The sequence below is a fragment of the Sinocyclocheilus rhinocerous genome, unplaced genomic scaffold (assembly GCF_001515625.1).
Source record: "Sinocyclocheilus rhinocerous isolate Xijiao unplaced genomic scaffold, SAMN03320098_v1.1 scaffold711, whole genome shotgun sequence".
In the NCBI taxonomy this organism is placed as follows: domain Eukaryota; kingdom Metazoa; phylum Chordata; class Actinopteri; order Cypriniformes; family Cyprinidae; genus Sinocyclocheilus; species Sinocyclocheilus rhinocerous.
This window is the reverse complement of record NW_015641018.1, coordinates 2,423,856-2,450,587: the sequence shown is the minus strand read 5'-3', so window position 1 is coordinate 2,450,587 and position 26,732 is coordinate 2,423,856. Positions and strand designations below refer to the sequence as shown.

Here is a 26,732-nt window from a genome sequence, read left to right as displayed (position 1 = left end):
CACACACACCCTCTCTCTCACACACACACACACATGCTCACACTCACACACACACTCTCTCACACACACACACTCCCTCTCTCTCACACCCACACACACACACACACACACACACACACCCCCTCTCTGCTGGCTGGGATCTCGGCCTCACTGATTGATGAACACATTGTTCTCAGCTCATTTTCTCTCACATATGAAGATTGTTAACACTCATTATCACACATGCTTTGGTCTGAGAGCAGTGGTGTAGGTTTCAACAAAATATGTAACCCCGCAGAAAACCTTTTTTAGCCAACTTTCAACTCTAAAAGAACTGTTTTCACAGAATGGATGTTGAAGAACAGGACAAACAATGTGTGGTACAGAAAATAAATATGGTTGTTTGTGTTTGCATGCGTTTGGCACACTAGAATTTAGTGTTAATCTTAATAATTTTTTTATTGACAGGAAAAGAGGAAAAGACAGACAGAAATTGAGAATAAGAAAAGACAACTAGAGGATGACCGACGGCAGCTTCAGCACCATAAGGTAAAAAAAAAAAGACATCTGATGCCAAAATATTTGTCATGACTGCAGTTTATATTCTCTGTAAAACTAACAAAGGCCTTATACAGTATGTATGATGAGGTGACAGTTTACATTTACATTATGCCAAATACAGACACTGATGGATTTAATATTTCTAAACTGTTACAATCATTCGATGTCCGAAGCCCATTTATTTCCACGACATAAAAAAGTGTTGGTATAAAGTCATAAAAAGTCTTAATTGTGACATTAAACATTTGAAATAATGAAATAAGAATTTTGACGTTAAAATTTGAAATGATGATATACTAAGTCATAATTCTGACATTAAAAATCTGAAATTATGAGATATTAAATAATTATGAGATAAAAAGATCAAAATTATGACATAAATCTGAAATGATAGTTATGACATAAAAAAATCATAATTATGACATTAAACATGACATGAGAGATAAAGTCATAATTATGAGATGCTAAGTTATAATTATGACAAAACTGAAGTTATGACAATTTAAAATGATAAAATAAATAGTCAAAATGTGATTTTCATCATTTTGACTTGTCGACTTTTTGTCAACTTAATGTAATCTAATTGTGGCTTTTTATATCATAAGTTAGTGACATAAATAATTGTGCCTTTCATAATCACGACTTTTCATGTCAATGTAAACTTTTATCTCATTATTATGAGTTTTATGTCATTTTGACATTTTAGTTAGTGTCTCATAATTTTGACTTTTTATCTCATTATTATTTGTCGTAATTATGATTGAACAAAGCATGTCGTTTTTTTGTTATGTGGCAGGAATGTCTTTGATTTCACTAGTCCCTATTATTTATGAATTACACCAGGGGCCCTCAACCTTTTTCAGGGTAAGGACCCTTTAGAGCCCAGAGGGATGTAGCAGATCCCTGTTGTAACTGAGTGTTGTATTTTAAGCTTGTCTCATGATAACCTCTTGGCAGTGGGCCTCTAAGTTTCGGTGTTGACCAGACCACACTGATTTGGTGCAGTCTGGGCCAAGAACACCCTGTCAGACACAGGAAGGAGAATCTTCCATGGGGGGTGATGAGACATCCTGTTTGTGTGAAGAGGGAAATGCTTCACTCTGCTAAATAATATGGCATATTGTCTCTGTGGCCCTCAGGTCAGGTGTACATGATTGCGAACTGTTGGAGGACTTTTTTCCCATTTCTGTTTATGCTGTAGTTTAGAATAGACATTTTAATGTGTCTGCATATGCTTGGAATAACAGGCTACCATACTATTTATACTACATCTGTAGTGTGCAGTATGCACACTGTGTGTAGTATGCAGGGGTTTTTTGTATGCATATACGTGGATGCCCTACTGCATTTGCCAAAATTCATATCCACCGGAAATACCAAAAGACTGTATTCCACAATGCAGTGCTCTGGAATTGACCTTCCATTTCCTGTGGTGTTGTTAACTAAAATGAAACAAATAAGTCCAACTACTTATATGATGTATTTCCTGTATTTGTGCCAAGTGTTCAAGTGAGGACGAAGACCTTTTCATTACCTGATGGGACACACTTATAGTGTTGTAAAAATGCAAGCGTTTTCATAGCTTTATTTTTATTTTAAATACTTTGCACTTTAAAATCAACTTCTAAATGTCTGTTCAGTAGTCTCTATAACATGACACAATTTAATTTGAGGCGCTTCTAATTATGTGATGAAAAGCAGTTGCAAATGTTGTACAAAATAAATATCACCACTACTCGGCTTTGCACCAATAAAACGTGCAACACTTTCTTTTTCTACCAAATTATATGTAATAATATCTAATTATTATATTAATATTTAACTTGCATTGGAAAGGTTTCCGTGACCTCTCACGAGATCTCGGCAAAAAGTCTCACGATTTATTTCCACAACATGTTGCATGATGAGATACACTAAGCCTCGAATAGCTTCTATTCGAGATAGTGTGGATTTAGTGTGTGTTAAGGGCACTGCGCTTTGGTGTTTTTAAGACCTGGGACAGTCTTGCGCACTTACTTCCTGTCGCGCGCACGCGCTCTCAAGTGGCCAAGAAGAAGACCCAGTACCAAAATGTATCTTGTTTCATTCTGAGAAACATTAATGTAAAACTGATGCTTTTTCAATGCGTTCATCTGCTACATTAATGTAATGTCTTTGCATTGTCTTCATTTGGAGGCTGCAGATACGAATATATAATTAATTGTGATTTATTTCAAATATTATTAACATTTTGTAACTCACTTGATTAACATTTCAATAATTATTGTCCGTGCTGCTTTGTGGAAGTTGGCTGTGTTTTTCTGTGTGTGTTTTTGAGGCGATCAGCTGTGGCTGAGAGACTTTGCTGCGCTGGCCAGAGATAAGATCCAAAAACTCTCCTCATTAGCAGTTTCTATGGAGCTCCCATTCAGAGTCAGCAAAATGCAGAGGGAGAGAAAAAGAGAGAGAGATGAATGGCCAGTGAATAGTGGGCTGTGGGTCGCTGAAGTATGGAGGGGCCTCTGAGAGTCCCGAAAACACATGCTATCTGATATATGAGCAGGCTTTTGTTGATCTAAGATAAGGTTCATAGTGTTCTGCCTGAATATAGAACAATTCCAACCACTTGAGCTCCGAAGCTGTGCTGTTTCCGGCCTCTGGCCAAGTCGTGCTCAAGTCTGCATGTCTGTATAATGTATATTAGCTATCATACTCATTCTTTGTCAGTATTTTGGCTCCAAAGCTTCCCTTGTTTTGATTGGCTCATCTGTAACTCCAGACTGATTAAAGGATGTCTAACATCCCGGGGTGATCAGTACAGGATGTTAATGATGTGGACTGGATAGGTGTGGTTTGATTAGTGGGATGGGTTAACACAGGTCACGTGACGCAGGATCGAGAGCGGTGAACTCTTACGAGCAGAAAAAAGTTTTTCTTTTAAGCTGTTGCGCAAAAAGCTGCATCCATTTTACTTTGGAAAACAATGGCTCAGCCACTGGAAGCACATGGGAGCCTGTGCGCTTTGTTCTGTACTTTTGATTGCATCGTGTCAATAAAGACGCGCTTGTGTGTGTGTGTGTGTGTGTGTGTGTGTGTGTGTGTGTGTGTGTGGTCAGTATACGCTCTCCTACAGTAGGTCTCTAGGGAGTGGGAGGTGGCAGCTCAGGCAAAAATGAAAACGGAGATGAAAGAAAACAAAGAAACAAAAATGTGAGGTGCAACATAAAAGAGATATGACATAATTTGAATAACTCTTATAATGATTTGATTGTTTTATATAGACCAGTGCCACTTAATATATCATGCATCATTTGATCATACATGTGCTTACCGAAATAATATTATGTAACTGGCTAACACAGATAATGTTGTATTGTATTATATTCTATTTTCTTTTATTTCATTTTTTTTATTTTAATTTGTTAAAGTTTTATTAATTTTGTAATTTTTTCTAGTTTTTTTTATTGTTTTCATAAATTTGTATTTGTTGATTTTTATTATATATATTATACTATTTACACACACACACATATATATATATATATACTAGTGCTGTCAAACGATTAATCGCATCCAAAATAAGTTTTTCTTTACATAATATATGTATGTGTACTGTGTATATTTATTATGTATATATAAATGCACACACATACAGTAAATATTTTGAAAATATTTACATGTATTTACATATTTATATTCTTATATTTTATATTATATATAAATATATTGAACATATAAACATAACATATTTTTCTTAAATATATACATGCATGTGTTTGTATTTATATATACATAATAAATATACACATTATACACACATATATTATGTAAACAAAAACGGTTATTTTGGATGCGATTAATCGCGATTAATCGTTTGACAGCACTAATGTATATATACTACAAAACAAGACAAAAATACTAAGGAAAAAAATAATTTTTTGCGGTGAACGAGTTTTTGTTTCATTATCATCTCGTTTTTGTCTATGAATTTGATTGAGACAGTGTTTGATTGAGACAGTGTTGGGGGGATTCCAGGAATGAGGTTTGGGACCACAGGGATAGGAATGGGCTGGGAGGCCGGATCAACAGGGATCTCACAGGATCTCCATCTCCTTGAGGTGGCAAACGTGGTCGACACCTCCCAGTAAGTCCGTGATTTCAAGTGAACCAACTCCTCCCAGACACAGGTTCACCGAGTCCAACAAAGTGAACTTGCCAAAACCAAGCCCCTCCACTGCCTCAAGGAGGACTTATGCACAAAACCCAAAGGGGAGATGGTTCTGGCAGCAATCTAACATCCTTCCGGTCTGGGATGTGTTCTTGGAGGCTGATTCCTGCCAGTTAGGACCTGGGAAGAGAAACAATCCCATGCAATGCAGTCTGTTAGGTTCCCTGGTTGGTTCAATCTGTCAAGTGAGGAGGACAAAACCCAAACTTAGACAGCTTCAATTCAAAGTTCTCTGTTAAAAACTAGAGGGGAAAAGGCTTATAAACTGTGGCAGGCAAAAAAAAACAGCCCAGGCTAAAGCCAACAGGGGCAGAACCCTGACAGGTTGTTGGTCAGTGACATTATTGAAATATGATTCCTGTCGGGATGTGTTGTTGTAAGGTATTGTGAATGTTGAACAGCACGTAAAGAATGATGAAGACACTCAACAAGGACAAGCATTAGATCACATTTAGCTCTGAACTGCTTTAGTTGTTTTGATTGTTTTGATTGGCTCATCTGTAACTCCAGACTGATTAAAGGATGTCTAACATCCCGGGGTAGGATGTTAAGGATGTTAATGATGTGGACTGGATAGGTGTGGTTTGATTAGTGGGATGGGTTATGTTTTGATTGACTCATCAGTCAGTCCAGACTGATTAAAGGATGTCTGACGTCCCGGGATGATCAGTACAGGATGTTAATGATGCGGATTGGATTGGTGTGGTTTGATTAGCGGGATGGGTTAACACAGGTCACATGACACATAGAGAGTGTTGAACTCTTACAGGCCGACAAAAGTGTGTGTCTGTGTGTGTGTGTGTGTGTGTGTGTGTGTGTGTGGTCAGTATACGCTCTCCTACAGTAGGTCTCTAGGGAGTGGGAGGTGGCAGCTCAGGCAAAAATGAAAACGGAGATGAAAGAAAACAAAGAAACAAAAATGTGAGGTGCAACATAAAAGAGATATGACATAATTTGAATAACTCTTATAATGATTTGATTGTTTTATATAGACCAGTGCCACTTAATATATCATGCATCATTTGATCATACATGTGCTTACCGAAATAATATTATGTAACTGGCTAACACAGATAATGTTGTATTGTATTATATTCTATTTTCTTTTATTTCATTTTTTTTATTTTAATTTGTTAAAGTTTTATTAATTTTGTAATTTTTTCTAGTTTTTTTTATTGTTTTCATAAATTTGTATTTGTTGATTTTTATTATATATATTATACTATTTACACACACACACACACACATATATTATGTAAACAAAAACGGTTATTTTGGATGCGATTAATCGCGATTAATCGTTTGACAGCACTAATGTATACATATACATACATACATATATATATATATATAGTACTTCAAGCTAAACTAAACACGTGTGTGTGTGTGTGTGTATGCATATAATATATGCATTATAACTTTTTTTATTTATAAAAGATAAATAAGACAATTTAAACAATATTTAAAGTATTATATATTATATACAATATATTATATATTATATACAAAAATCCTCATTGTTGAGTCCTGAAAGTAGCCTAGAGAAAACAGAGCTGGCATTCATGAACTGGTATGCATGAATCAAAATATATAATGTTATATTAGCACATAAAGAATGTTATTTGACTTGTCAGAAAGGAAGAAGACAGCCATCTTCAGAGGTTTGATCAGTAACAGCTGGGAGAGGCAGGAATGTCCGAGGCCTGCAGTGCAGTGTGCAGTAAATGCCAAGAGCCTTTAGGAGCTGGACAGCCGCCAAGTCATACAACTCGTATCCATAATGCTCAGTCTTTAAGTGTGCGCAGAATAACTTCTCTATGGTCAATGTGTGTGTGTGTTTTTTTTTGACTGCCTCTCATACATCCATATATGTGACCCTGGACCACAAAACCAGTCTTAAGTCGCTTGGGTATATTTGTAGAAATAGCCAAAAATACATTGTATGGGTCAAAATTATCGATTTTTCTTTTATGCCAAAAATCATTAGGATATTAAGTAAAGATCATGCTCCATGAAGATATTTTGTAAATTTCCTACCGTAAATATATCAAAACTTCATTTTTGATTGGTAAAATGCATTGCTAAGAACTTCATTTGGACAACTTTAAAGGCGATTTTCTCAATATTTTTATTTTTTTGCACCCTCAGATTCCAGATTTTCAAATAGTTGTATCTCGGCCAAATATTGTCCAATCCTAACAAACCATACATCAATGGAAAGCTTATTAATATTTAGCTTTCAGGAGATGTATAAATCTCAATTTAAAAAAATTGACCCTTATGACTGGTTTTGTGGTCCAGGGTCACATATATAATTTACTCTGTCTTTTATATATTATAATATTTGAATAATGTTATCTCTACTGTAAATATATTATAACTTAATTTTTGATTAGTAATATGCATTGCTAAGAACTTCATTTGGACAACTTTAAAGGTGATTTTCTCAGTATTTAGATTTTTTTTGCACCCTCAGATTCCAGATTTTCAAATAGTTGTATCTCGGCCAAATATTGTCCAATCCTAACAAACCATACATCAATGGAAAGCTTATTAATATTTAGCTTTCAGGAGATGTATAAATCTCAATTTAAAAAAATTGACCCTTATGACTGGTTTTGTGGTCCAGGGTCACATATTGCGATGAAATAATCAACATGAAGTGCTGCAGAATACTAAAATCAGCAAAAAGCTCAATTGAAGTGTTCTTGGATTGGTTTTGTATGAGTTACTGTAAAAGGTTTGCACAGCACCATTATTGCCCCGCCCAGAATATATTCATCCATCCCGAAGTTTTAGAGTGACTATGCTCAGCTGTGGATTTTAATGGCTGCTGGTAATGAGCTGGACAGGGCAGCCTATGCATATGCACACATCTTATGTGGTTTGTGAATGGCAAACAAATTGCCATGTAGTTTAATGCTACCAGTAAGCAAACATCAAGCTCTGAGAGTCAGAGGAAGAGGGTAAGATCAGTTTCAGAGAGTAAATCAGAGCAGTGCCTGGTTTGGTGCCAAGGCAGCTTAGTGCCAGCTCGACACTTAGATTTTAGTGCCAATTAGCTGAATAATTCAGGCTCTGAGAGCAAGAGCTGTGCACGATTTGGTTAGTAAAGATCTCTTCTCTCATAGGAGATCTCCAAAGGCAGGCGATAACAGAATCGAAGCTCTTTTGGGACATGCATCACTAGCATCATTGTTCAACTGATGCACGAATCACTTTTATCTTCAGGGTTTTTTTTTTCTTTGGCATGTAAATTTTCATCACTTTCTAAATCTAAGTCACTTAAACTTTCAGTTTTCCCAAAGTGTGATTTTTCTTTCTTCTCTAAATGAGTCAAGACTTGTGTACAGGACATTGAGTGAGGCAATGATTCTCCACTTTTACAACCTGAAGCTGTTTTCAGTCCATCGCATCGCACATTGCATTAATTACACTACCGGTCAAAAACTTGGAATAATTAAGGCTTTTTAATGTTTTTGAAAGACTTCTCTTATGCTCACCGAGGCTGCATTTATTTGATCAAAAATACAGTTTAAAAAGTAGTAAAAGAAATATTATTACAGTTTGAAGGTTGTTTTTATATATACAGTGGGTACGGAAAGTATTCAGACCCCCTTAAATTTTTCACTCTTTGTTATATTGCAGCCATCCTGTGATCCAAAGCTGAATTTTCAGCATCATTACGCCAGTCTTCAGTGTCACATGAGAAATTATTCTAATATGCTGATTCGCTGCTCAAGAAACATTTCTCGTGATTATTCAAAACAGATTTTGCTGCATTACATGTTTGTAGAAACTGTGATTTGAAACTACCATTCAAAGGTTTGGGGATAAGTAAAAAGAGAAAGGAAAAAATGAAATCGCATCATATGACCCCTTTAAAAAAGAAATGAATACTTGTATTCAGCAGGGACACACTAAATTGATCAAAAGTGACAGTAAAGCCATTTATAATGTTACAAAAGATTTCTGCATCAAATAAATGCTGTTCTTTTGAACTTTTTTTTAAAAAGTATCTCAAAAATATTAAGCAGCAAAAACAGCCTTTAACATTGATAATAATCAACCAATGATAATTGATAATAACTTAGCAGCAAATCAGCATGTTAAAATTATTTTTGGAGGATCATGTGACACTAAAGACTGGAGTAATGCTGCTGAAAATTCAGCTTTGCATCACAGGAATAAATTACATTTTAGAAATATATAAAAATAGAAAACAGTTATTTTAAATTGAAAGAATATTTTACAGTATTACTTTAACTTTTGATCAAATATGTAAAAAATGTAGCCTTGGTGAGCATAAGATACTTAAAATAATAGGTGCAACATTATTGTATATCTATCTGGAATACTTGGTTCTGATTGGTCGGTTGCAGCGCAGAAACAAATCATGTCTAAATTTGAACCCAGTTGGGAGTACAAATGTTATTTGGTGTAGAGGGCTGCATTGGGGCACATTACATTACTTGCCCACCGTGGCACCGCCCCCACTGTTGTTATGCTTCTTTTAATAGAAATTTTTTAAAAAATTGTTTAGCTGAAAAATACTCGACAATTCTAAACTGAAAGCGTCTGCTCTGCGCCATATATATTCTTGCTTACATAAATGTAGCATTTTTTGCAGTCAAAGGCACTGAGGGAAAGATGGCTGATGGACGGTGCGCCCTCTGCAGGACCGGAGGAAGACGGGACCACAAAACAGCTGCGGGAAGATGAGGCCAAAACCAGAGGTCTTGAGGAGACCATTCTCAGGTAAACCAGCCGCACCAGTGTGATGAAGAGCTGTGTTCACATGTTTTATATAAGGAGACAGTTTTTATGAAGGGAGTAGAAAACAGAAGTAGTCTGTTTTTCAGTCCAGCTGTGGTTAGATAGCAAGTCCCTAATGTGGGATCCATCAGCCTGGACTGTGTAATATGGATCTAGTGGCCAAGATCTTTCTTATCTGATTTGTCTCAGTTTATTCCTAATGGTGAAAAAGTGCCATGGGTCTTTCTGCTGGCAGAGCGGTCAGTCTGGGTCTCCATTGCCTGATTAAATCTCTGCTCTGGCTGTAAGGGCCTCTGGCACAGGACTGGTATGCCAACCAATGAGTCATGCCAGTGAACAGCCAATGCCAATAAGGCCTGGTGTGGAAAACACACTCAGAAAGGGGTCTCGTGAAAAATATAAAAATATAAAATTTTAATTGGTGCAGATCATTATATATATATATATATATATTAACTGTATTAGTGCATTTATGTATATATGATGTGTATATGATTTTAATTGGTGCCGATCCATTAATTTATTATTTTGATGTATTTATTTATTATAATTAAAATATTTTACATTATTTTTTCCCTCACCTACAGATAATTGTGTAAATAATAAAGATAAATGGGAACAGGTGCACATCCTATAATCATTTTAAAAAAATATTTTTAATATATTTATTATATTATATTGAATCTTTTATATAACAATAGCCTATTTATTAATTAATTCATATATTAATTATACATAATATATTTTTATTTGTAAATATAATACAAAAATATTACTTCAAAAGAATTGTAAGTATTATTAATACTTTCATTCATGTATGCATTAAATTCATCAAAAGCTTCCATTTTAAGCAGCAAAAACTATTTTACATTATTACATTATTTTACATTTACTATTTTACATTATTATTATTATTATTAAAATAATATTATAAAGTAAAATAATATTTTATATTATTACGTAATAATATAAAATATTATTTTATTTTATAATATTATTTTAATAATAATAATATCTCTTTTATTAATAACTGAGCACCAAATCAGCATATTATTATGACATTTGAAGAACCATGTGACACTAAAGACTGTGTGTGTGTGTGTGTGTGCGTGTGTGTGTGTGTGTGTGTGTCTGTGTGTGTGTGTATGTATATATATATATATATATACACACACACACACTCACAACTGAAACAACTTCTTTTTTCTTAAAGATAAACCCATTCAGATGTAAAAAAAAATATATAGTATAGGTAACCTAAAATGTGCTTTATAAACTGAATGTCCATCTTCTTTTCCTCGAGCACAGACTGGAGAGAGAGCTGGAGGAGCTAGAGACAGGTGTGTCTGCGACATCCACCAACCTGTCAGACGCAGTACAGGAAGTCAACATCAAGACAGTCGAAAAAATGGTGCGTTTAACCGGCAGCCCTTTCTAGCCCATAAACTTCACACCAGGGTGGGCAGCAGGGGATCCAGAGGCTTCTATTCAAAGCTTTAGTGCATGACACACAATGGGGGACCGTCTCATGTCCGGCTACACAAAGGCCATCTTGATTAAGGGAAGAGATGGGTCTTACTGCTTACAGTGCAGCAATCAGTCTCACTCAAGCAGTGAGTGCTAAACATGCAGGACTGACAGACTTTTGCCCTCACTGGTGCTGCATTCAGAGCGGCGACGCTGCTACAACACAAATTATTTTCTCTGATTAGCCTTTTCTTCGGTGGTCAGTATCCTCTAAAGTACATCATATGTCACTGTCTAGTGCTTGCTGATCTCTAGTGCTTACCATTTATGTGTTTTGTCATCAGGACTGTTGTTCAAAGTATTTTTTATTTGAATAGATTTCCACAGAAGAGTCTTCAACTGTGGGTCGATGTTTTACAGATAAAATGTACACTTTTCACCCTAGTTTATTTACCTCACTTTTACCTTATTTACATCATATCTCAAAGGATGAATTGTGTTCCCGTAACCTAAAAATATGTAAATAATAGTAATGTAAATAATGAATATAAATGAGAACATACGCAGATCCTTTAATTAATAATTTTTTTTCAATATTTATTTTATTACATTAATAATTTATAATATAGTAATGTTTATTAATTAAAACATGTTCATTATACATAATATATTCTAAAATGTAAAAGTAATAAAAAAGAAATTAAGACTTTTATTTAGCAAGAATGCATTAAACTGATCAATAGTGCCTTTTATAATGTTACATAAATGCTGTTCTTTTGAACTTTCTATACATAAAAGAATAGTGAAAAAAATGTATCAGGTGTCTACAAAATATTAAGGAGAAAAGTCATTTTTACACAATAATATAAAATAATAATACTGTTTGATTTTATAATATTAATGATGGTGGTGGAAATTACATTTTAAACATTTTTGGAACTACGTGACTGACTCTTTTTATGTCTTTTTAAGGCTAATTTCATAGCTAGCATTTTATGTGTGTATGTAAAAAAGGAACAAAAGCTGTCATTGGGGTGGTACCCTTTACCTCGAAATTGAGAGATTTTTTAAAAGTGAAAATGTTCTTTTGGTGCAAAAATTGCACAATTAATAATCTAAGCCCCGAGAAACATAATATAAAAATCTGAAACTGCATTTCTCATCTGATATAGTACTCTTGATGCAAACAGAAAAGATGATGTGTTCACAATAACAAACGACAGTATTTGTATAATTCATATTTAATACAAACATGTATAATTTGGATCAGTCAAATAAGATTTGAACATCTATTTCTCTCTCTCTGTCTTATTTTTGCAGATTGTGATGGACTCTGTGACAGACTCTGTAAAAGGTAACGTCATCATCTCTGACACCAGAAACACCTCTTAAAATAGCCTTTTCATGAGCAACATTTGATCAGAATTTAAACTTAAATCTCAAGAGCAGCAATTTAAAAGTTACACAGCCAAAAGATCAGTTTCTGCAGTTATCCTTGACATATTGACTGTGGTGAAGGACAATGCAGTGTCTACTGTAGTACTTCCTCCTTCCCATCATCCCTCTCTCTCCCCTATTCTACACTCTTGCTTCTTATACCTTTTTATCATTCTCTGTCCTTCTGTGTCCTCGTTCATGACCCTATTAGAGGTCAAAGTTCACGTCAGCCCTCGTCTGGAGAAATCCGGAGGTGTCTTTGACATGATGAAAGCAGGTGAGTGTTGATCCAATCGTAGCTCACGCAGAGATCACACACTCTTCCTGCTGTTTTACCCTTTACCTCTTTAATTCTGAGATAAAGAAGCACTTAAACTGCTCTGTCTATTCTCATTATCGATATCATGTTCAGAACTTTGTGGTGAATCCAGTTTTTCTTAGTGAAATACAGACCAAAAGCAGAAAGGTGCTTTTTTAGAACTTCTGAAAACACTTAAAGGGATAGTTCACCCAAAAATAAAAATTATGTCATTATTTACTCACCCTCATGTCGTTCCAAACCCGTCTCATGCTCGCCGTCGTCAACAGTTCTGTCTAATATGGATTATCTAATACGTCTGTCTAATAATCCGATAGATCTGTTAAACGAAGGAATTACAATGTATACAAAAGTAGTATAACGATTGCTTTTATATTGTTAGTAATAGAAAGGCAAACATTATAATACTTTCTCGTTTGCCGTCAGCATTCAGCAAATACGCATTTATATCATTTAAACAAATCTTTGAATTGCTAATGAAAATTTTATTTCACAAACCTTGCAAACTTAGTCGAATCCAGTTGTGAGATCTTGTGAAGTGTGCATGTGACCTGCATGATCGCGTGTTTTCTGCATGACTTTCGGTCTGTGCAAATTGAATGCTTTAAACATTAAAATCGTGATTTCAAATTATGCTGCGCTTTATGCATTTGCCCACTGTCATATTCATGTCATTTTCACTGTGTGCTGTATGTAAAATGAGTGTTACCTTGGTTTTATTTGAAAAAATATGATTCCCTCACACAAACTTCCCAGAATACTGAGTTGTTGGTTACAGTTTACTTCCTTTTCAATTATATTTTTAATAGATATTTATTTATTTGTGGAAAATACTTTGTCATCTAAAGTATAAGTATGTTTATTTTACAAATTTATTTTTAATATATTTTCAAATGATTTCAAATTTCTTAAATATTAATTAAAATAAATACAATTATATCAGCTTTATATGGGCCATCGGCCACCCTGCTTTCCAAGATACTGGCATCGGCATCGGCTGTCAAAAAAACAATATCGGTCGACCACTAATCTGAGAGCTCTCTGACCCTCCCACAGACAGCAACACAACTGAAATGTCCCCAGGTCCAGAAACGTAGCAAGGACATCGGTAAAACAGTCCATGTGACATCAGTGGCTCAACTTCAATTTTGTGAAGTTACGAGAATACTTTTTGTGTGCAAAGAAAACAAAAATAACGACTTTTGTCAAACGTTGTTTACGTTCAGGAGAAAGCGTGCACATGCGGCGTGGTTCTCTCCAAAATGGCGGAAGACGGTAACTCGGGGAGAAGAATTGTTGAATAAAGTTGTTATTTTTGTTTCATCAAAAATATCTTAATTTGTGTTCCGAAGATGAACGGAGGTCTTACGGGTTTGGAACGACGTGACGGTGAGTAATTAATGACAGAATTTTCATTTTGGGGTGAACTAACCCTTTTAGACCTATCAGAAAAAGCTTTTTAAAAGTATTAAGATTTAAATTCTGCTCTTTAGTAGGGGTGGGCGATATACCGGTAGAAAATTGTCAACCGGTAGAGATTTTGGACTATCGTCTCTATCGCAGTTACACGTTCACGTAATGTTGCTGTGCTACGTGGTCACATAAACATATCGTTTGCATGTGTTTTTAAGCATTGTGGTTTAAAAACAAGTGATTTTAAGCAGTTGAAACGCAATCAGCAGTGAAAGAGAACTCATTTTGCTATATGTGTGCGCTGTCAGAGAGGCATGCGCACGTGAAGACGGTGTTCATAGAGCGCGGAAGTACTGAACAGAGTTATTTTTGCCGCTTTATATGCCTTGAACGGTTAAATTCACACACTTTTATGTGTCAAAATGCACGTCTTTGCAAGTATCCTTGTAAACACAGTAGGTCTTAAGTGAAAGCAAACACGTGTGTAACAGTATATTGAGATCCGGGCAGCTCTTAAAGTGACAGCAGTCTAATATCCCTGCTGTCTGTCATTCATGTCAATCAAACAACAAAAGAGAGAAAATCTCTCAGTGCTCTTGACTAAACTTTTGTAACTTTAATAAGAGTAAATATATATTTAATTTACACAGTGAAGAATATGCAGTGTTTTTATACATTTGATTACATTATACAATGTATGTAGCATTTCTTATTTATTTGTTCTACTGTAGTTTATGTCCTATTGCTTGTAATTAGTTTCTTATTCGTATTTAATCGCTGACTGTTTACTTGTCTTCAGTGAGCTTGAGTTTAAAAAAAAAAAAAATTTTTTTTAAGGTTAGTATTAGTTTTTTGTGATATTGACACTGGTGACAAGAATTATGATATTTCTATGGTATTAAACATTTTGATATCATAATTAAATAAAACCTTATTTAAAGCAAAAACAACTATATTGTGCTATATATCGTTACCGTGAAATAAAATGACTCATATTGTGAAGATTTTGGTCATATCGCCCACCCCTCTGTAGTCAGATAAATGTAAAGTGGCTTTATTGACAGCTGTTCCTGGGTGAGTGTCTGTTTCTTTCTGGTTGCTTGGGAGGGTATATTTGTCCCTGCTGTGTTCTGGACTGAAACATATGACTATAAATAAACACTTGTGGGTCTTATATATTGTCCTATATCAGTGTTTTAATCTTGTAATCCTGTACTGGTTTCATCTAATCTTGTCTTCTAATTCTCTGTTCTTTCAGCTGATGTGTGTTTGCATGTGTGTGTGTCTTCGTGTGTCTGGCATACACACCACATCATCTCTCACACACATATAAAGTTGAAAAGCAGAAAAACATCTATTAAATAAAAACAGCTATTTTTAGAAGTTGTACTACTAAAGGATCAGGTTACCATGGCAGCATTGCCTCAGAAACCATATCACAGCTTTGATTCAATTTTTCTGTGATAGAATTAACACAAAACAATATATGTTTTGCACACACACAGACTGTTTTTTTTATTCTTTAATATATATATATATATATATATATATATAAAAGTACACATTATATTATGCTTTTTTGAATATATAATATATAAGGAATTACTAAGTTCTGATTTTTTTATTTTTAGGTTCTTGTTTTATCTAAAGTTACAATTATTTCTAATCTCTAATTAAGATCATTTATCATACATTACATTAGAATAGAAAAAAAAACACTATCTGTCTTTCCACACCTCACTCTGCATTATTATTGTCATAGAGCTCACCACAGTCTCTTAAAATCACACTTCACTGGCTTTTTGAATATAGAAAGCAACTGGCCTAAACAGTGTGTGTGTGTTTAGTAACTTTATGTGAGTGTGACCGTGCATCATTGCAGGATGGTAATGTGTTCTTTCGTTGGCACTGCAGCGATGTACTCCGTAGAGATCACAGTTGAGAAGGACCTGGTGACTGGCGAGACCAAAGTCCTGTCCACTAACACACTGCTCCCCAAAGACCTCTCGCAGCAGGGTGTCAAGGTCTATGAGGATGAACAGAAAGGTGGCTGGCGATAGAGCAGACGCACGTGGCTTTGCTAGATATGCCTGCTTTACGAGAAGTGTACATTTTTATGTAAAACACATTAACGAGGAAAAATGTTCAGAACATCAGCTGTAGTTCTCTTATTTGGCCAAACTAGATGTTTATGTCATTTTGGTATATTCGAGAACAATTAACCCAAAAATGTCACCATTCATGTTTTTCCAAACCCGTATGATTTTCTTCCGTAGACAAAATGTACAACATAGGCTTATTGAAAATAACATGTACCTATACCTGTAGTTTCCAGTTAAAATGAACACTAATGGCAGTAAAACACTTAACACACCTTTAGTCCTTTTCTCACAAATTATGATTATAGGCAGATTATCGATTAATATGTTAGTGCTGTTCCTTGGAATTGAGCAAATTTTGGATGAATAAATCAAAAGTAGGGCCATTAACTTAATCCATATTTAAGAGCCTGTCAAAAATAAGTTTTTTATTATATTTAAAAAGATTAATTAATGTTTTATGCCTTCATTTGATTACCACTGTTTTTGATAATATATTTATATTAAATCATAAATCCTGAAAAATTAAAACAGACACTGAATTTATGAAAAAATAAATCCATTCATAGGCCCTTAGTGTTGTAAAAATGTTAATAAACTATGAAGTTGTTAAAATGTTTTTAAATTCAGTTGAATAGACATGCTTCTTGATTATTAAAATGTAATTAAACCATAAAAATGTAATCCATTTGGGAAAAATAAGTTTCATGATTTTTGACTACTAAAATTAGATTTTACCAATATAATGGAATGCAAAAAAAACAAATTTAAATGTTAGGGGGAAATAAAAAAGATTTCATAGGGCCCTATATGTTGTGATCTCAAATATCTTTTACCAAAGTGCATTATTTGTGAACTAAAACATTTGCATCACATAATCAGCTATTCTTTTCTAACATATTAAACTTTCTTGGTAGTTTATTTGGTACAGCATTGCAGTTACGATGTTGAGCACTCACAATAAAAGGGCTCACAGAAACAAGCTAAAATGGCATGGATGCATCAGTAAATGCATTTTTATCTCATGTTTGCTTATTATCACTTAGATGGTATGTTATTTTTAAGGTTAAGTTGATGCAATAGAGCATTAAACTTTTAGCGCCACTCATCATACACAATACGTACAACAACCAACATCATAAACCACTGGCAGATTCACATTCATCTTTTTCACATAAATCTGAACACTTTTAGTACCAATCACTGGACATTTCATCTGGAAAGTATCGCAAAACGTGCAGGAAGCAACATAATATCGTTTTGCAGAAAGGCTGCCACAGGCACATTTTTCCAGTGAGCCTTGATTGAAAATGTAAGTCTGTTCATCGCACAAAGCTTGTGTAGTTTTAAAAGATGAGCATGAGTCATGGTACTTTTTTGTTCATTTTGAAGCTTGATGGCCAATGTATGCTTTTATTTTATGGAAAAGAGTAGCTCGGACATTCATCTAAACATCTCATTCAGGCTGGGTCAGATGGGTTTGGAACGACATGAGGATGAGACCAGAGTCTTATATTTGTCAGTTTTACTTGATGTGTCATCAAACGCTGGTCACTTCTCGTAAAGGAAGAGATTAATTGAGCATGGCTTTAGATGCAGGGTAACCACAAACCTCTGATTTTTTGTTGACTTTTATTGTTATTTTCTGTCAGAGAACGAAAGACCATGTTGTGCGTTAAACTCTCAGTTGGTCACCCTGCAACTTGACTGCTAGTTTTGGGCATGTTGCTGCCAAGCTTAGCCACGAGCCTCCAGCCTGACTTCTCACTCTTCCAAGTGGTGTTACACAATGAAACTATAAATTTAGCACATATTAAATATATTCTCCAAAGGTTTACAGATAATTAAAATACTTGTTTCACTGATACTGCATCTGTTTGTACTGCTAATGCTGCTAGCTGCTAATGCTAACACCAGTAGCACTGCTTTCTTCCTGCTCTGTTTACTCTGCTTGCCACACTTTTCCTGTGTTTGATCCCTCAGTCAAGTGAGCACTTCTAGTAAGTGAAGTGCACTTGACGCACAACTTTAAAAGGCAATGCTAACAGTAGTCATTGACTGGGCACAGTATGCTTTCCATGCGTTTCGTCAGTGGCTAGAATGAGTAGTGTTTTTCTAGCAGTTTTTATAATAAATTCTTGACTACAGCAAACCTGCAGTTAATATGTGGCAAATGTGCTGCAGTGTTGGCTAGAAGTTTGCTTTAACACTATAAAAAGAATTTATATAGACCCCATTTTCAAATATGGTGTCAGTGCTGTTTATTTAGGGTGACCATATGCCTTTTTTATGCCATATGTCCTGGCCGGGATTTCTAAATTGCTCAAAATGTCCAGGGTTTGGCTTTGATTTCCTATTATTTTTCATACTTGCTGAAGGTAATGACTGAAAAGTGCAGTGGCCAGTAGCATGCAGGCATTGTACACAATCGACCAATCGTGGCTTGCGAGAAGGCGGGAATTACAGAGAATGGCCAAAACAGTGCAAATACGTGTACATATAATGTATGAGGACTGTAGAGAAATGGTCTATAGGAAAACAAAGTCAAACTTGGACATTTTAGGCAATTCATAAAAAAAATTTAAAAAAATAAATAAAGGATGTAAAAATGGATGTATGGTCATCCTATGTTTATTATAATCTACAAAATGGCATGTTTTTTTTTTTTTTTAAATAAATTTTTTCATACATATAATATTTTGTTGTTTTTAATTTCTAAATTTAAATTCATTTTAATATATTTTTGTAATATTGGGATAATAAAATGAAGAAAAACCTCACTGATAGGAAGTTCTTAAAAACTCTAAGTAGGTAGTTCAGCATGTTTTATTAAAAACAGTGTTAATAACAGTGAAGTAGTTTTGTTAAAATATTCAAAATATAAAAAATAAGAAAAAACTTTTGCCCTCCAAAAAGTCATTTGGTGTTATGACGTCAATAAACATGCAGGGGAAAAAAACATAAAAAACATAAATTGTAAAATAGAAAGGACCCTGCAGATCCCTGCAAACCATCTCCCCCCATTAAAAAAATTAATGAACGAATAATTAACTATATTTGTTTAAAAAATATTTTTAAAAAAACTTAAAATGTATACCTTTTTTTGGAAAATAATACACTTATTCTAGGTGTAAAGACAATATTTTGGTACTTTTTTATTGGTGGTTATGCCACATAACATTTTTTCATTTCATTTCATTAAGTTAATTTAAGTTCAATAAAACTACATTTTTTTCTTTAAATTGTTGAAAATGAAAAAAAAAAATCTTTGAATTTGTTTTTTTTTTGTGGAAACCATATGAAACCAGCAAAATGGTGTCGAAAATTTTTCACTCAGAAACTGCTAATAAATTTCACAATTAATTAATAGAAATAGCAAGTAACATTCAATTTAATTTTGAAGTAGAAAGGCTGAAATAGCATCTTCCTGTAAAAAGTACTCCAGTAGTCTTTGTTTTATGTGACTTCGAAAAATAATTTTTTACATTATTGAACACTCTCATTTGTCAATGACCCACAAATGCTTGGGTTGATAAAGTCCAAAGTATACTTCACTTTTTATGCATACACGAGGGACAGCATACAGTGCATGTGACACGAATTTCGTCATCAGAACAGTACTGTACATACCCGCAGGTCGCACATGCGCATTGAAGTTATTTTGCACTAATCTGTTGTTCCTCAAGGTGGCAACACCGTCCCGCACCGTTGTTTCACAGTAGAAAACAAAACAAAAGAGACGGAACAACAACAACAAAATAGTGGAGACTGCAACAACAACAGACGCTCACATTGACAAGTGCTTTTGAGCGAGAGGGTATGAGACAGCTCAGCTTTGGTTTAAAAGAGTTCAAAAGTATTTGTTATCGGTCATAACTTGCAGGGAAAAATAGAGCAGACACTGAACATGGATAAAGCTTTCTAGTGCACTTGTTTCGACCGCCTGCATTCGCGCATTACATCAAATGGAGTATACTTTGAATGGCTACGCGTTCGCTGCTAGCGTACGCGTACAAAAACGAAGTATACTTGGGGCTTATCAGTCTTAAAGCGATAGTTCACCTTCAGTTGCTAGTCCCCATTGACTTCCATAGTATAGTAAAAAAAAACACTTTTTAAGTCAATAGGGACTAGAAACTGAAAGAGAACTATCGCTTTAAGATGAAGAACAGTCAGTGAGGGAAAAGTCTTTCCTGACTCATTCCGTCTTGTTTTCCTCTATGCAGTGGTGCATGAGGTGCGCAGTGTGGACGGTGCAGTAACCAATGGCGTTCACCAGCTCAGCTCTTCAGAGGTGGAAGAGCTCCTCCACAAGGCTGATGAGGTGACCATGAGCGAGAGCAGCAAGAATACGCCGCGATTGGAGCGAGGGCAGGCCGAGAAGGTGGAGAAGGTAGAGAAGGTAGAGAAAGATGTAGTCCCAGCCGCAGTCCCCATAAAGGAGATCACGGGTGTAGAAGCCCAACCCGCGGCCCCTCAGACAGAAGTGGGCGGAGCCAGTGCGGAGAACCCAGTCACAATGGTTTTCATGGGCTACCAGAGCGTTGAAGACGAGGATGAAACGAAGAAGGTTTTGGGGCTGGAGAGCACGACTGTGAAGGCTGAGGTGGTGCTCATCGAGGACGGAGATGCCAAGACCGCTGCCGGTGACGCCAAGCAGGAACAGGCGCCCCCTAATGGCAGCCCAGCAGAGCCACCAAAGGCTGAAGAGGCGGCAGGCGAGTCGGGGCAGACAGAAGAGGGCGCTGCGGAGGTCAAGAGCAAGGAGAAACAACCCTGCAAGTGCTGCACCATCATGTGAGCCCAAACACAGACTTTACTGATCAAATGCAACAACATACAGAGAGAACAACAGCAAGGCTGAGAGGAATAAACGTTCAGTATCTTTTGATAGAAGCTGTTGTTTCTTTAATTGATTTTTACCCATTTTATATTTTCTATATTACTTTTTTTCCCCCTTGATCTTCTCTAACCTCATTCAATTTTTATGTTTTGTTCTTTTTTTTTTTTTTTGTGGCTGAAATTAATGGTGTCATATGCACTCCTGTGAGAGAAGTATGAAGATTTGACCCTTTAACTGAAATGAACTGATCAAACCCCTTTAATCAGCATTTACTTTTCAAATTTTTTAGTCTTACCTTTCCATATGGAAGATTCAAATATTTCACATAATTGTATAATATATATGATTTTTTTTTTAAAGCCTGTTTATTTTGAGTTCCCTTTTTGAAGAGCATGTGTTGTGTGCACTACAAAGTATTTTCACTTTCACATCAAAAGAAAAGATTGAAGAAAATTATTGATCTCAGCATTGTGCACTGCACTGTATTTATTACTGATGAAGCTGTGAGAAGTATTGCAATTATTTTTATTTTATTATGTTTTTCAAATTAGGAATAAAACCTGTGGGATTGACAGAGCACACTTTGCATTTGCTTAGAAATGACGAGATTGTTTTAAACCATCATCATACAGGAGTTTTAAAGGAATGTTCTGGGTTCGATACAAGCTGAGCTCTTGATTAATACAGAAAATAGTTTGGACTCATCCCTCAGTTTGTAATGAACATTTTTTTTTTTTTTTTACAAAAATGTAACGGTTTTTTTTTAACATATGAATTGTTCCTTACAAAAAATGTTTCTGGAGCTGTAAAGCTGTAAAATTTGGGGTCTGTATTTTTAAAATGCTTTTGAAAGACATTTCTTATGCTTACCGAGGATGCATTTATTAGATCAAAAATACAGTAAAAACAGTAATATTGTGAAATATTATCATAGACTATCACATAGTATCATTCATTTATTAAAGCTTCGATACACACCAAGGATTTTGCCTGTAACTACATCTGGTTTGAAAAACTTTACAAATTTCTCTACTGATGGCCATTTAAAAGTAGCTTTACATACATTTATTTGATCAAACAGTAAAAAGTGAAATATTATTATAATTAAAAATAACTCTTTTCTGTTTGAATATATTTTGAAATGTAATTTATTCCTGAGTTTTCAGCATCATTCCTCCAGTCTTCAGTGTCACATGATCCTCAGAAATCATTCTAATATGATGCTCAAGAAACTTTTCTTTTTATTATCAGTGTTAAAACTGCTGCTTGATTGTTTCGGGATTCTTTGATGAATAGAAAAATAAAAAGAACAGTGTTTATTTAAATTAGAAATCTTTTATAAAAGGCTTTACTGTCACTATTGATAAATTCAATGCATCCTTGCTGATTAAAAGCTTGCTGATCTTTAAAATTTTTTTTAAAAAAGTAAAAAAAAAAAAATATATATATTGCATAATCAACATGATTTTTATTTGCTTTTTACAAACTTGGGGATGAGTTATAATAATTTTACAGTAAATGAAAGCATGTCACAGCTTATCCTCTCTATTGAACCAACATTCCTGCAAATGCATGTGTAACTTTTTTGAGGCTATTTGCTTTAAATGAAAAAAAAAATCATTGGTCAATGACTGTTTTCTTCTATCAGAGCATCCTTTCTCTTTTTCCCTTGCTATTTCTCAAACACACAGTAATACAGCACCGTTTTCCTTATTTTCCTTATCTTTGTTCTCCCGTGAGTCCAGTAGATTGCGCTCTTTCATATTGAAATGTAGGACAGGTGAGCTCAGTAAGCTTTGATGTTTTGCTGTTAGGCTGTTCGCTGCTCGTTCTCAGTTAAACTGTTGCCGCAAAGAGCTTGCGCATGTGTTTTGTTCCTTTGTGTTTCTAACTAAAATATATATAATCCCCACTTGAAATGCTCTATTTGTTGGAAATAGAGGTCAAGAGTAGAGAGTCAGTTGTTCACTCGGTTACTTTCAAACTGCTGCATGATGTAAACTTGCATCGGATCATTTGTAGCCTTCTCATCTTTCATCTGCATCACTCATGTGCATTTGGCCTTGTTCTGACGTTCAGAGGTGTGTATGCATCAGGCTGGCTGTGTGTTTTTAATTGTATGCCAGTCCGCACTGCCATCAGCCCTCAGGAGGGGTCAGTGACAGCTCATTCCTAACAAGTGACATCAACAAACTGCTGCAGCCAATCCTATGCAAGAACCCTCATGCGTGCAAACTAGTGTCAGAATAAGCAAAGCTCTCTCACTTCCACAGCAATCATAACAGTTCCCGAGACAAGAATGGAAAGACAGGAAGGACAATATCCGCCCTTCCTTAGCTGTTCCAAGGAAGTGTGGCGAGGGCCACAAGAAACCTTTAATAGGTCATTATGCCAAGTATTGAAGTTTTTTTTCCTTTTTTTTTTGTTTAGATATAAAACATTTTTTTTAGCATTTCTATTAAAAGTTGAAAAAAAAAATGTTGGAATTGCCCTTAAAGTAGCTATGATGCCAAATGCTTCAGTAAAATCAAAAAGCATATTGTTTTTGTAGCCTGTGTGTTTGTGGAAGAGATGGGTGATAGATGGGTGATGGACTGGTGCTTATTTAAAGTTATTTTCATCTTTTCCATAACAGAAATAAATGTTAGTAACATTAAAGGTGCATTTTGTAGTCTGGTTTCACAGTCAATGTCCAGTTTTATGTAAATTACACTGATACCATTGTGTTTCAGAGAGACGTTTACACAATAATTAATTCCCTTACCTGTCCAACAAAGCTCAAGACTTTATCCCTCATCAAATCTTGCCGTACTAATGTTTATGGACGTTTCTGTCTTTGTCTTTCTGTCTATTGGCTTCAGACCATTTCTTCCTCTTTGGTCGTATATGTAGTGATGGGAGCTTTCAGCATCCAAACCTTTGAGAATCGTTTTTTTTTCTTTCGAATCAGTAGTTGGGAGCGTGCGTATGAAACTGGCTTCATTACATCGAACATTTGCATCGAAACGTTCTAGATTCTGATCTGGTGAACACATTAACCAATTATAATGTAGGTTCATTTTTAATGAATTTTAAGAATTTGAATAAGCATGCATATATAATGAAAAGTAGAATGGTTATTAATTGTTTCTAATTGGACTGAATAGCCAAGTCCTGCCTAAAACAAGCATACAAAATTATAACAATATGGTATTTAGTGATATGTAAATTACATTCAGTAAATTGTACTTTATTAAAAACAATTGTAATTGGTTTGTAAAAGGTGTCTTTCTGCAGATTTGGGCTGTGATTACATTGCATTTACACTACTTTGATCAGTAGGTGGCGTGAGCGTGCTGTGTTTTGAGATTTTTGAAATCGAATAATTTTGCGAATCAATTCATTTAGTGTTTCAAAAAGCTTCTTTTCTCTAATCACTATATACAGGTACTGATTCTCCCATTGTCTCCGCTGGAAAGGCACGATGCTTGTATAATTTTCGTTCTTTGCATCCCCAAACAACACTACGCTACTAGCGGCTGTGAAACACTGCAGCTCATGCCATTTCAACATGCCAAAATACATTTTGGTGGGGACGATCCACACCATACATAACTGAAACACATTTTATAGAAACCTTTTTCTGAGTCTTTACAAAAACACAATTTATTTCTCCATGGGTTAAACTTTTTTAAATTAGCACCGAACTACTAAATGCACCTTTACGTTACATTGGAGGGTTTTTAATGAATGTTAAACCTGTACCTTATAAATTACTTTCTTTATCAATTTAATTTATTGGCAAATTAATTACTAATTTTTAGGAGAATGAAATTATGTGGCATGGCTAGCTGGTAGAGGTGTGCTAGAAATATGTGTGTGCGTTTTGCGTCTATGTGGTCGTATTCATGATTTATTTCAGTTAATATGTCATGTTTTATCTCTCATATTTTTGTTATATTTCTGCCCGAATTGCTGGGATGAACTCTATGGAAATCAATGTGCGTTGTTCCGAAGCCCAGGAGTCAAATGAGGTCAACATGAATGCAAAAAAAAAAAAAACCTTTCAGTTTATCATGTTCTATCATGTTTACACATGCTCACTTATCCATGTACACACCTTTTGGATGTAAAGCAGCATCAAATGAGGTTATAATTCAAGGTTCAAGAACCTGTTTGCTTTCCTCTCAATGCTCATCTGGGCAACTTCCTTTAAAGTCTTTGCATCACTGTGAGTTTCATGTTTTGCCACTCACCTTACTGTCCGTCAGTACTAACATTCCAGTTCCGACGTGTTCCTCACTCCTGAATGCCTTGTTGTCTGGCCACAGGCCTGGCGTATCTCTTTTGTATAGTTGCATGCTTTTATAGGTACATACATCGCACATATCTACATATACATATCCATTTCCATGTTAGATAATGTCCCTGTGCTTGAACCCCTAACCCTTGTTGACAAGCTGAGTTCAAAGTCATGATAGAACAGAGGACAATGTAGGGACATATAACCAGGTTCCTCTCTTATTGGTTCTCCTGATAATGAGTGTGTGTGCTCTTTCTGCCACTGTTGTCTGTGCGTTGTGAAGGTCTGCTTTCTTATCAACCTGACAGAGCTGTATGAGTTGGAAGAAGACATTAAAATGTGACATGCGTTACAGAAATCACTGCCTCTGTCTTGTTTTCGTTATACCAGTAAATGTGCTGCTTATGATCTACAGTATGCACAAATCTTTATGTAACAGTATTTCCTGCTATCTTCAACACCACAGCAAAAGATTCATTTTTGTCACTGTGAGTTTGCAGTCTGTATTGAATGAAATTCAATAAAAATATCATGCTAGGTGAAATAATGGCAAGAAACAGCTTTCTACCGAGTTGTCCTCGCAGGCTGCATGGAAAAACTAGTTTTATACTAAACCTGGCATTGTATACTGTAAATATTCTGACAAACTGCTTGTGATGTTTCTCATTTGTAAATCACCTTGGATAAAAACATCTGCTAAAAGATAAATGTAAAAACAACATACAGCACAACCAGTGCAGTCTGACTAACAAATGACTCTTACGAGCCAGATCTTTTAACTGAATTAGAAACGTACAGCACAACCAGTGTAGTCCGATTCACTAACAAATGACTCTTATGAGCCTGTTCTTTTAAGTGAATCAGAAATGTACAGCGCAACCAGTGTAGTACAATTCACCAACAAATGACTCGATCCTGTTTCTTTAACTGCATCAAAAATGTACAGCGTGATTCACGAACACTTTTGAGTTTGTAGCACAAGAACTGTAGTTTGATTTCTGAACAAACTGATCTTATCAGTCTATTCTTTTAATGAATTTTTTTTTTTAAATCTCAGTTGCTAGTTTGAATCAATCTGACAAATCATCAAAGTGGTTACCAAGTTAACATCTGACACAAACTAGTAGAGTACAAAGTAGAGAAGTAAGGTGGAAAAGTAAGGAAAGAATCTTCTTGATTTAAAAAAAAAAATACAAACTGGTTGCGGGCCTAGTAGTGAGACCTGAGGAACACCACTGCTGCCTTTCAGAACTAATCTAAGAGCCACCGCGGTATTGTCACCGCCATTGTCAATGATTAAATGACCAGGCTTCAGAGCAACTATGAGGTGCATTATGGGATGGTAGAGG

The 26,732-nt window shown here is 35.2% G+C and overlaps 1 protein-coding gene across 2 annotated transcripts in view; it reads left to right on the top strand.

The window, feature by feature from the left end:
* LOC107753814 (paralemmin-1-like) overlaps positions 1 to 21,213 on the top strand; it is a 34,605-nt gene extending 13,392 nt beyond the window's left edge. Inside the window, exons 3-9 of one of the 2 annotated variants that reach the window (XM_016570064.1) lie at positions 448 to 528; positions 9,378 to 9,505; positions 10,832 to 10,934; positions 12,311 to 12,344; positions 12,639 to 12,704; positions 16,074 to 16,205; positions 20,485 to 21,213. In XM_016570064.1, coding sequence (XP_016425550.1) covers positions 448 to 528; positions 9,378 to 9,505; positions 10,832 to 10,934; positions 12,311 to 12,344; positions 12,639 to 12,704; positions 16,074 to 16,205; positions 20,485 to 21,059 — 1,119 coding nt within the window. In that variant the 3' untranslated portion in view covers positions 21,060 to 21,213. The remainder of the gene's footprint in view (positions 1 to 447; positions 529 to 9,377; positions 9,506 to 10,831; positions 10,935 to 12,310; positions 12,345 to 12,638; positions 12,705 to 16,073; positions 16,206 to 20,484) is intronic. The other variant, XM_016570063.1, reaches the window with a different exon arrangement.
* Positions 21,214 to 26,732: the final 5,519 nt, after the last annotated feature.